At 45.2% G+C, this 10940-nt stretch overlaps 1 protein-coding gene across 4 annotated transcripts; it reads right to left on the reverse strand.

Annotated features, from left to right (window-relative positions):
- Positions 1-365: 365 nt before the first annotated feature.
- GNPDA1 (glucosamine-6-phosphate deaminase 1) lies at positions 366-10128 on the reverse strand. Of its 4 annotated transcripts, none has more exons than XM_039486371.1 (7): positions 9909-10124; positions 7671-7800; positions 6325-6426; positions 4765-4947; positions 3495-3679; positions 2459-2633; positions 366-1335 (listed from the first exon to the last, which is right to left on the reverse strand). In XM_039486371.1, the coding sequence occupies exons 1-7, from the start codon at positions 9987-9989 to the stop codon at positions 1238-1240; spliced, it is 954 nt and encodes a 317-aa protein (XP_039342305.1). In that variant the 5' UTR covers positions 9990-10124; the 3' UTR covers positions 366-1237. The 4 variants fall into 4 exon arrangements, with proteins under 4 accessions (XP_039342305.1, XP_039342308.1, XP_039342306.1 ...); XM_039486374.1 differs by lacking the exon at positions 9909-10124 and adding an exon at positions 9784-9837; XM_039486372.1 differs by lacking the exon at positions 9909-10124 and adding an exon at positions 8845-9435.
- Between the last annotated feature and the right edge of the window lie 812 nt (positions 10129-10940).

The raw sequence follows: 10940 nt of genomic DNA on the forward strand, positions 1-10940 counted from the left end.
GAGTTACTACAGAGAATTCTTTCCTGGGTGCTGGCTGGTGAGTCTTGCCCACATGCTCAGGGTTTAACTGATCGCCATATTTGGGGTTGGGAAGGAATTTTCCTCCAGGGCAGATTGACAGAGGCCCTGGAGGTTTTTTGCCTTCCTCTGTAGCATGGGGCACAGATCACTTGCTGGAGGATTCTCTGCAGCTTGAGGTCTTCAAACCACAATTTGAGGACTTCAGTAACTCAGACATAGGTTAGGGTTTATACCACCATGACTTATGAGGAAAGGCAAGAGGTGAACTGGCTAGAAGATTTGGGGAGGGCAATTGGCCCTACCCTGCTGCAACTAACAGAATACTTAACGGCATGGGGGGAAAACTGAAGCCACAGATATTTAGACTTGATTGCTATTGTCTAATGACAGTACCTTAGTCTTGACATACAGTGACATTCAGATAATGTTTGGATTTTTAGAATTCCGACCATGAAGTGAAATAGTAGCCAGAGTTACACAGCTGGAGAAGGAACAATTGCTGTTTAACCATTTGGTGACAGTTATTTCTTTAAGATGAGACAACTGAAGAGCCAGGGCAAGTGCAGTGTTTGGGATTTTGGAAGTGGAGGGTGCCTAGCACATCACAGAATCAGGGCTTTAGTGAAAGCATATATACATCAATGAACACTGAAGTTAGTAGCATCTCCTCAAGAAAGCCCCCAAACTAAAATGGTACAAATTAATTCAGGGGAGCTCTGAAGAAGTTTATTTAATGGCTAACTCTAGTTAGTGCTAGTACTTCCATTTCATGATGCTAGTGAAGTTGAGATTAATAAGTGCACTGTGGGGGGGGGGGGGGGGGGGAGAGAAACCAAGATGTGTGTCCTTAAAATGTAATACATTATACAGTTACCCATTTGATTTTACTTCCTTTCATATCCTCACCTTTGAGTTGAGGGATATCTATTTCCTGTTCTCGTTTACTTGCTTTACAGGTTATACATCTCATTTCAATTGGCTTCACCACTAGCGCAAGAGTAGTTTTGTGGTTGTTAGAACACAGTACATAAGGTCCCATCCTCATCTAGTTTATTAAACCCAATGTACTCAGCATTCATCTCTTTTAAAAGATGGAGACAATAATAAGCACATCTCCCCTGATTTATGAACAAATACAAGAAGAATGTGTAGGGATTCCTCCTCTGCTGGTTTCCAAGAGAAGAGCCTGCTTAGCATCACACCAGCCCCCAAGAAACTAGTCACTGTACGGCTTCTTAGACTGTCTTCTTTCTGCTCCTGTTTCCTTCATACTATATAAGGGTTCCACAAGCTTGTTATGAACAAGCATTAAACCTGGTGCAGGGGGAAAAGGAAAGGTTGAGTATAGGTAATTAAGTGCAATAAATGGAGGACTTTTGCTTTTAGTTATGGCCACTAATATCCTTATGTTTCCCTCTTCCCCCACAACCCTCAAAGTATTTTTCACCCCATCGCTGTAAGCTTGATATTGGAGTGTCAGTATAATTAATTTTAAAAACTCCTTAGTCATTTACCACCACTACAGACTAATAGAATTTTTTAAATCTAGTTTATATTCTGTTATGTACAGAAAGAGGGACATATTTCACTCAGCTTGGAGAATTAAGCTAGCCTCTCTCATTTCATTTATGGCTTCTAAGCAATAGCAGTTTCTAGTTCTGAGTTACTAACTCAACACAGGGTTCATAAAACTATAGTGGAATATTTAAATAAATAACATTTACATCTAAATGTTACCCTGAATAGATTTCTAGTCAGTGGAGATTTTGGGGTTTTTTTTTGTTGTTGTTGTTTTTTTAAACTTCAGGGTTGAGATTATTTGACAGCACTTCCTTCAAACAATTTTTCTGACAGGAAAGATTTTCTAAATTAAATGGTAGCCTTTAAAGCAGAGGTGGGCAAACTACGGCCCGCAGGCTACATCTAGCCTGGCCCGTCCCCTGCTAACCTGTCCCCCCGCAGCAATCCCGCCACACGAGCAGCATGGCTGGCTGCAGCCGGGCTGCGATCTGCTGCTCTGAGCAGCATGGTAAAGGGGCAGGAGCGGAGGGAGGGAGGTTGGATAGGGGGCAGTTAGGGGACAGGGATCAAGGGATGGTTGGATGGGGTGGAGGTTCTTGGGGGGGGGGCAGTCAGGGGACAGGGAGCATGGAGGGTTGTATAAGGGGTGGGGCTCAGCAGGGCGGGGATCCCGGGAGGGGGCAGTCAGGGGACAAGGAGCAGGGGGGGTTGGATGGACTGGGAGTTCTGAGGGGGGTAGTCGGGGCAAGAAGTGGGAGGGGGCCAGGCTGTGTGGAGAGGCACAGCCCTCCCTACCCAGCCCTCCATACAATTTTGCAACCCCAATGTGGTCCTCAAGCCTAAAAGTTTGCCCACCCCTGCCTTAAAGTATAGAAAAGCTAACTGAAAAAGTGGCCTGATCTGGCCAAATATTTACCTTTAAAGTATTTCACTGTTTTAACTTTGAGTTCTAGGGTGGCATCCTCATCACACACAAAGACAGTGCTGGGATGCTGCTGAAAGGCAGATACTGTCCACATGTGGTTTACTCCTTCCTCAATGGCTTTGTACAAAGCAAATGCTTTATGGGCTCCTGTGATTAGAATCATAACCTGAATTCAAAAACAAAACACAGGAATAACAGTTAGGTTTTGTGATGTACATTTAAAGGGAACACCCAAGCGTGATTTGAAGCAATAGACGAGTAAGTCATCTAAAGAAGAAAACGATTTTAGTGTTTCACTTCATTGACTGGGCACTGTTCACTTTGGCTGTATTGTTTTAGGTAGTAAAATTATGGCTTGCCTTTCCATTTTAAAGTTTACCCACCTGTTACTTTGAGCTCTCCCTTTAGTGTTTATGCAAGAGTAGACTAGAGCAGGTGATTAACGGTTATGAACTACAGGTGTAAAAATAAATTCAACCACACACCACCTTGTGACTCTAACTCAGAGGGATACCAGCAAATTGAGAGTCAGTGGTTCTCACACTTACCTTGTGAGATTGTCCCCTGGAAACCTCCCTTACCCAGCCCCCTAGGCTAAATGCAACTGTTCTGCATAGTTACATTAAAAATGTTAAAGTAGCATAATGGAAGCCACATGAATAAGCTCATTTTGATGCAATGCGTATGACTGTTTGGTCAGACCCTTCTTTTCTTCTCCCTGCACGTATGGTTTTACTTTTATTAGGACCAAATCTCAGCCATCATGCCGCATTTATAAGCCCTTCAATTTGTGTCTAATTTGAGCATGGCTAATTTGATCTTTGCAATCAAAGCCCCAGGAAAAAAAGCTATGAGGTAGTTGTGCAGGGTACAAGAAGGTAGGTTGTTTAGTTGAGCAAACTACACTTCTGGAAGTTCAGTTATAATGCCTGGGGCTGGGCTGCAGAAAGTACCACTGCTTGAAGACTAGACAACCTTTTGATGCTCCATGGAGCACGATATTAAGTCATTGTATTTTAATTCTAACCTCTCTAGCATCCATGACTGTGCCTACTCCAACAGTGAGTGCCATTGTGGGGACTTTGGAGAGGTCACCATCAAAGAATCTAGCATTAGCCAAGATGGTGTCCATAGCCAACGTCTTCACTCTAGTTCTGGACACCAGACTTGAGCCGGGCTCGTTGAAGGCAATATGACCATCTGGGCCAATACCTGTTTTGGAGACAGTTTAAGAACTGTGTCACTACCTTAACACATCATAGGAAACAAAGCCAACATCATTCTTACTGTAAGATGCTATAGGCTCCTAAGAATAGCTACAGAATAGGTGAAGCACATTACTTTCATACAAGAACTTGCAGCTTTGCTCAAGCTCCTGCTTCCCTTGAAGTGAATGGCAAATTTCCCACTGAAGTCAATAGGAGCAGCGACACTGTTCCTTTGCATTTTGGGAGGTAGTAACTTGGATGTTAGCACCCAAACGCATCAGGTTAGAAGATACCACTGTCTCAGAGGGGTTCTAGCTGATTACAGCAGTTACCTGGTAGAACTTGCTAGCGTAAAGGTTGCAACACAGTTTTGGTTAGCACACCTTCCCTCCCATTTTTACTACTTGATACTTTTCTGAAGAATTCATCTATTGGACTGAAGTTTTCAAATCTAGATCCTAGATGAAATGGCAATTTAAACAAATAAATACATTTGAACAACATCATTATCGATTTGACTTCTGTGGGAAAAAAAAAGTTACACTCCTTCCCCCTTCTGGGCAAATATACCTCAAAAATGGCTGAACTTTAAAATTAAGCGTGTAAAGAGGGCTCATTAAGGGTGTCATCCACTGCCAAGTGGATCAAAACCACTCTGCCATCATCCCCTACCCCTGCAGACTTTGAAGCCAGGCTATTGTTCACATTTTGAGACCCATCTACTTGAACAGGTGCCACATTCCACTGACTTGGTATGGCCATAAGGCTTGACCAGAGATGGAACAGCTACTAGGACAACCTGAACATCTCACTGAGACAGGAAAAAACCCCAAATACACATACACCACCAGTGAGTCACCTATGCATAGCATTTGTCCCCATCAATGCCATAGAAGGGAATGGATAGAGGCAACACTTAATAGACAGGTGTGCTTACAGTAATTGGAAATGGGATGCACATGTGGCTTTACTGACTGCAAATCTAATAAGTGGCATAAACAAAAAACAAAAATTCCCCAAAGTTAGCTAGAATTATGGCAAAAACAAGGTTGTGTTCTCTCCAAGTCTGTTATTCCTTCAGATTTTCACCTCCAACAAATAGTTCGATTCCACCAGCTGCTTTGATTTTCCCCTCAAAAGCATCACACTCCGCCTGTAAGTCAGTTGCATTTCCATCCAGAATATGGGTGTTTTCTGGAGAGATGTCAACGTGCTTGAAAAAGTTATTCCACATGAAGGAGTGATAACTTTCCAGGTGATCCCTTGGGAGACCTGTTGACCAGGAACAGGTATTATTTCTTGTTTATATTACAGTCACACCTGCAGACCCCTTCAAGACACACGGCCCATTGTGCTGGATGTTGTACAAACACAATCCCTGCTTCAAATGCTTACATCCAAGGCCCCATTGACTTTCACACCCTGATTGCTACAGCTTTCAGGACTGGGGCCTCAACTGATAAGTGGGGGCAAGAGAGAGGGATACAATAACCTATATAAAAACTTTTACATACATTTGCATAGACATCTGGGGTTTTGATTACAAATTAATGCCAGTATCCCCATCTGCCCTTCAAGCTGGGCTTCCTTAACTTCCATGAGTTTAAAAAATAAATAGTCACAATAGCTCCAGTAAGATCCCAGTGTTAGGGAGAGGCACATCATCCTAGTTATATGGATATGGTGCATTAACATTATGGAGCAGGTTCTCCAAAAGAGCAGATACACAGCAGGTCTAATTTTTCTTGTCTTTACAACATTCTGCTGAATTATTGTTAGTCCAAGCTTGTTAACACTATGCCAAAACCAGAGTAGCAATTTTAGTCTGGTTAACAATCAGGGAATTCTTTCAAGAACTCCCTGATTGTTATAGAGTCATCCTTTATAGAACTGTCTAACCCTAACCCAAAACTCTCTGACTATGATAATTTTTTCTGTGAATATTCTGTCCACTCAAATCAGGAAGAGAATGCAATAGCATTAGGGCCAAAGAGCAAACACACACACATATTTAGCACGTATGTTTGGTACCTTGATAACCAGAGGATTTGTTCACTTTTCTCTCTGAACCAGCTCTGAGAAGAGAATATTATATCACAACTTTACAAACAAGGCAATCCTAATCTAACATAATAGGACCACGTGTCAGTAGGTCTAAAGTGCAGTCTTGCTGGAGTACTGCCTGTCTCTGTTATTAAGGACAGACAGGGCTGCAGCATTGCGTCCAAACCAGCCAAGTAGCAGAAGTAGCAGTTTCCCTGATCAGAAGAAAGCTGGGCTAAAATGGGAACTTAGTAGATTGTATGTAACATCTTTGAACAGCATCTTCAGTGGGACTTCTGTAGTTATATACTCAGGTAGTATATCACTCAGCTTTTAAGAGAGTTATAGCTAATGTGATCTCTCTAATTGAAGGGAAAAGTTGCAGCTCGTTAATTTGTATTACACAGTATTCCAGATTCCTCTGTTTCTCCTCCCCATCTGGTTTTGGGATCATTTTACATTGGGTTCTATACAAAGTGATTTTGAATTAACAAATGTCTGATTTCATTTGATTTTACTCACCAGAATAAATAAAGTTTGGAGCCAAAAAAGAAAAAAGCTGGATTGTGTCCTTACCACAACAGTTCATGAAATATGACGACTCACCTACATATTCATCCATATTAAAGGTTTTCACATATTTGAAGGACAAGTCTCCATTCTTGTAATACTCAATCAGCTTTTTGTAACATCCTAAAGGAGTGCTTCCTAAGAGAGATACGGAGAAAAAAATAAAAATAGTTAGTGGAATGACTGGAGACATTGAAAATTACTAAGTATAGCAAAAGCAACAAAGAATCCTGTGGCACCTTATAGACTAACAGACGTTCTGCAGCATGAGCTTTCGTGGGTGAATACCCACTTCTTCAGATGCAAGTCTTGCATCTGAAGAAGTGGGTATTCACCCACGAAAGCTCATGCTGCAGAACGTCTGTTAGTCTATAAGGTGCCACAGGATTCTTTGTTGCTTTTACAGATCCAGACTAACACGGCTACCCCTCTGATACTTAAGTATAGCAAATAACACAACCACTATCACATGGTCTCTTTGGGCCTCAGACTCCCTATATGTAAAATCAAGACAGCATTCATCTACCTTACAAAGCAGGGTGTTGTGAGACTGGCAATGTCTGAACACAGCTGCTTTGAAGATGTTTAGTACTAAATATTATAAAACAAAAATAAAAGCAGCCTCACGTACTAAACAGTGGTTTTACGAAGACATCACATAAGTTGCCTGGATGAGACCAAACTAGCTCTTACATGGTGTGGTGGGAGGGGCAGCCCAGTGGGTTGCACTTCTGATGCTGCCTCCCCAAAATCAAGAATGTGGTTGGATCACAACCCTAATATAAAAAAAATAATATGGAAACAAATCTACGTCAACTTTCAGAGTCCAGCTTCTGTTGCTCCAAGATTACAGACCCTTACTACTTGAACTAAAGGAGACTCTCCATGATTAGCCATAAAGGGGCTATGACACACAGTTGAGCAATTATGATTCTGTTGAGTTGTAATATTGAAGATTCTCTTTTAATTCAAGTAGTAAGGGTCTAATCTTGTAAGTAGTTGAATGCTGTCTCTATTTTACACATTGGGGAAGCACACAGTTCTCCAAAGCACCACTGACTATTCCACTTATGTGAAGTGGTATTTTGTTATGCAATGCATCAGCTTCTATATTATCGTTATTTGGGAGGCCTCACTCTATATAATTTATTTACTTTAAAAACAGAGAAAGGTTTCTTAAGCTAAGTAAATTACATAGCCTGTTGCGCTCCAAACAACAACAGACCTGTCCATCTATATGTTGCATAAGGAGACACTCCCTTCACATTAGGGGAATATTCTGCCACTTAAATGCTCCAACTGGTGAAACAGTCAGAATGCTTTACAGTTGATTAAACAGAAGGTACCATCAGCATCTTAATGAATCTTCTTTCAAAGCCTACCTGTGGGAAGTCCAAGAGTGAAGTATTTGTCCGGGCCAGGGTTAAACTGGATAATTCGATTCCTAATGTATTTTGCAGCCCACTCACTGGCTTGCGCATAGTTCTCAAGAATGATGAGTTTCATTGTCTCCTGCACGTTTAAAATAAAGAAGCTTAAACAAAGGAGTTCACTTTCTAAATTGAAATAATATTGGGAACTCATATCGCTACCAATTTTTCTGTCCAGTTACATTCACTGCAAGAGGTACATATAATATCTGAGTGCATTCATGAAGCAATAACCAAGTTACTTTGGCCCTGTGAAAGGAGCACTGTTGGCCAATAGCAGATTTAAAAATTTTATTAAAGTAAATGTTTAAAATGAAATATACACAGGTTGAGAGGGAAGGTACTGTACATATGGGGTCAGGTTGGGTTATGGGGGGTTACAGATATGGTTTGCAAGGATGAAAAGATACATACATATTGCACAGAGGCGTAGCGAGCGCCCTCCATACCCTCCGACCGGAGGGGGCCCCGCAAGGAAGGGGGCCCCTAAAAGTGGCAAAAAAAATGTTTCTGCATTGTAAGGGGCCCCGGACATATGTTCGGAGGGGGCCACGTTCTTTGTTGCTACGGCCCTGATATTGCATAACCGGCATAGACCCAGATTGGGGTGCAGGTACTACCAAGAAGAATTAGCCACTAAGGATGAGATTGCTCCCTAGGCAAGTTATTCCCATATAGGGGCAGGAAAAGAGCTTGGGTTTACTGAGCATCCAGTTTCTTGAAATGGTGTGGCATTCTGGATCTGGAAGAAACTGGATGTAGATTCCTAAGGATACCCTTCCTCAAATCAGAGGAGGCACAGGGAAATCTGACAGACCCTATGCCTTCATGCTGACTCTCCTTCCCAGCTGTCACTGACTCTTGGTGGTATAGCTTGGCAGCGGCCATACTACAAGGGGTTCTCTGCAAGCCAGTGCCCCAGAACCTGCCCAAATAGGGTTACCACTTACAAAGGGAAAGAAAGGGGCAAGTTAACGTTGACCAGAGCAGCATTAGCTTATCCTAGTAGTTTGGGTTTTGAGGGGTATACAGCTTCCTCCACAGGACCCTGTCTCTTCCCCACCCCCACCCCAAATCCTATAAACACAGATCAGCCAGTGGGGATGGGGAGAAAGGCAAACAATACCATGGAGGCAGCACTTCCTGGCTTCTTTTCAGACCTGGCTCCACTAGATCCTCATTGCCTCTCCACATGCCAGCAGAAGAGGATACAATCCCAAATTAAAAGGAAGCTGGCATCTTGGCACTCTGGTGTAGTAAGATACAGGGAATGCAGCTTCTCTTTGAACCCACCCCCAGTCTGAAGACTCGGGGAGCTGTCTGTAAGGCAATCCCTCTTCCCAAGGGAGTGAGAGCTAAGCTAAAGGCAACCCACTGCCTGCAGGTGACCTGACAGTGAAACTAAAGACAGGGTGGGGGTTCCCCGGATCCATCACGGGCATTAGTTAACCCCAGGTAAAGAACAAGGCCACCCCAGAGAGTGTTCTGGGAAGGCGTCAGCTTGGTCCTACGTTCCCTGCGGGTGATCAGGCCCACCTCACACACCCAGTCCCAGCCTCGGCCCGGAGACCTTCCAGTGTCACCTCTCCGCGGGGGCAGCTGGGTGACCGCTCTACTAGGAAGCGGCCCCGCTCCGGGACAGGGGCATTAGCCTCCTTCAGGGGGGGCAGAGAGGGAGCGGAAGGCAGCAATGGGCCTTTCAAAGCAGGCACAGGCTGGGCCATCCCCGCTCATCAGGGGCTACCAACAACCCCCCGCCTCAGTCTGGCCAGGCGCTGAGGCCCCTGTGCCAGCAGGGAGGCGGTTACCGCCCCTGGGCCGGCGGCTCAGCTAGCACCTGCCCACGGTCACTGCGGGAGGCTGCGGCTGACCGTGGAGCCTGCACTCCGGCGCCCACGGCGCTGCACGGCCGGCGGGAGCGGGAATTTAAAGCCCTTCCAACAAAGGGACGCCAGCCGCCTCCCGCGGGCGCCATTTTAACCCCGAGGGAGCGGCTGGGACTCGAACTCTTGCCCCTGCCCTCCCCGCGGGGCCCCAGCCCAGCCCCGCCCCCCCGAGCAGCCACCTCCGCACCGCGCACTCTAGCGCCTGTTGCTGCTGCTGCTGCTGCCTCTACTGCTGCTGCCGCTGCTGCTGCCGCCGTCTCCTCCCCGGCGCAGCCCCTCCGCCAGCAGCGCAGAGCTCACTTACCTGTCCCGCGCGCTGCGCCCGCCCCCGACTCGGCTTCGCCCCAAGCCGCGGCCCCTCGTCATATGACTGGGGGCGGGTCATGTTGGAGGAGCTGACTCAGCAGCGCGGCCTCCAGGCGTCCCCCCCCGCCGAGCACTTCCCCTGCTCCGGCCGGCCAGATGCTTCGCTTCCCAGGCTGAACGCTCCTCCCCGGTGAGCTTTGTGCTTGGGCAACACAATCCTGGTTTGCTTCCATGCAGCTCCTGAAATACCGTATTTATTAACCAGCCAGGAGCTGTGTTTTTAACGCTTCATTTTTAAAGTAGCCAAAACAACAATCTCGGGACAGAATTAATTAGAATTCTTTGAGGGGGGGGGGGGGTCAACCAACATGTGGACCAGCGTGATCCAGAGGCTGCAGTGTATTTGAACTTTCAGAAATCTTTTGACAAGGTCTCTGACCACAGGTTCTTATGCACAGCAAGCTGGCATGGGATGAGACCAGAGAGGACGGCCCTCTCATGGATCAGTAACTGATTAAAAAATAGGGAACCCAGGGTAGGAAAGAATAGGTTTCAGAATGGAGAGAGGTAAATAGGCGTGTCCCCCAGCGAGCTGTACTGGGACCGATGCTGTTCAACATACTCATACATTTATAAGTTGGGGAAAGGGATAAATAGTGAGGTGGGCAGTGCTGGGGCTTGGGGTGAAGGAGTGGGGGGCATGGTTCCAGCGCCTGTGCTCCCCCCACTTTTAGGGCACTTCTGCTGCTCCTATAGAGGGCAAAAAAATGGCAGATGAAATTCAATGTTGAAGACATGCAAAGTAATGCATTTTGGAAAACAATCTCAAGGATACATACAAAATAATGGGGTCTATATTAGGTGTTACCACTCAAGAAAGAGATCTTGGGGTCACTGTGGATAGTTCTCTAAAAACAGCTGCTCAATGTGCAGCAGCAATCAAAAAAGCTAACAAGGTTAGGAACCATTAGGACGATGGTAGATAATAAGACAGTGTGATATTTCCCAGGGTACAGTCTGGACTGATGGA

The sequence above is a fragment of the Mauremys reevesii genome, linkage group 8, assembly GCF_016161935.1.
Source record: "Mauremys reevesii isolate NIE-2019 linkage group 8, ASM1616193v1, whole genome shotgun sequence".
NCBI classification, from domain to species: Eukaryota; Metazoa; Chordata; order Testudines; family Geoemydidae; genus Mauremys; species Mauremys reevesii.